At 60.1% G+C, this 286-nt stretch overlaps 1 protein-coding gene across 1 annotated transcript in view; it reads left to right on the top strand.

Annotated features, from left to right (window-relative positions):
- EMH_0055370 (uncharacterized protein) overlaps positions 1-286 on the top strand; it is a gene marked incomplete at both ends in the record, with an annotated part of 894 nt that overhangs the window by 500 nt on the left and 108 nt on the right. The window contains one exon of the mRNA XM_013497226.1: positions 3-286. Coding sequence (XP_013352680.1) covers positions 3-286 — 284 coding nt within the window. The remainder of the gene's footprint in view (positions 1-2) is intronic.

Raw genomic sequence — 286 nt, 5'->3', positions numbered from 1 at the left:
CAGCAGCAGCACCAGGCGCGATGCATACAGCGGGGCAGCAGCAGCAGAAGCCTCAGGCGGAGGCCCCCCTGCAGCAGCAGCAGCAGCAACAACAGCAGCAGCAACAGCAGCAGCAGCAGCTGGAAGCAGCAGCAGAGGAGCGCCTGCTGCATTGGCTTTATCTTCTTTAGGTGCTTCTAATATCTCCCACGCTGCAGCAGCAGCAACAGCAGCAACAGCAGCAGCAGCAGCAACAGCAACAGCAGCAGCAGCAGAAGAAGCAGAAGCAGCAGCAGCAGCAGCTGCT

Source organism: Eimeria mitis, genomic scaffold (genome assembly GCF_000499745.2).
Source record: "Eimeria mitis Houghton genomic scaffold, Emh_scaff2548, whole genome shotgun sequence".
In the NCBI taxonomy this organism is placed as follows: domain Eukaryota; phylum Apicomplexa; class Conoidasida; order Eucoccidiorida; family Eimeriidae; genus Eimeria; species Eimeria mitis.
The sequence above is the reverse complement of the archived record's forward strand: the minus strand, read 5'-3'. Positions and strand labels throughout refer to the sequence as shown.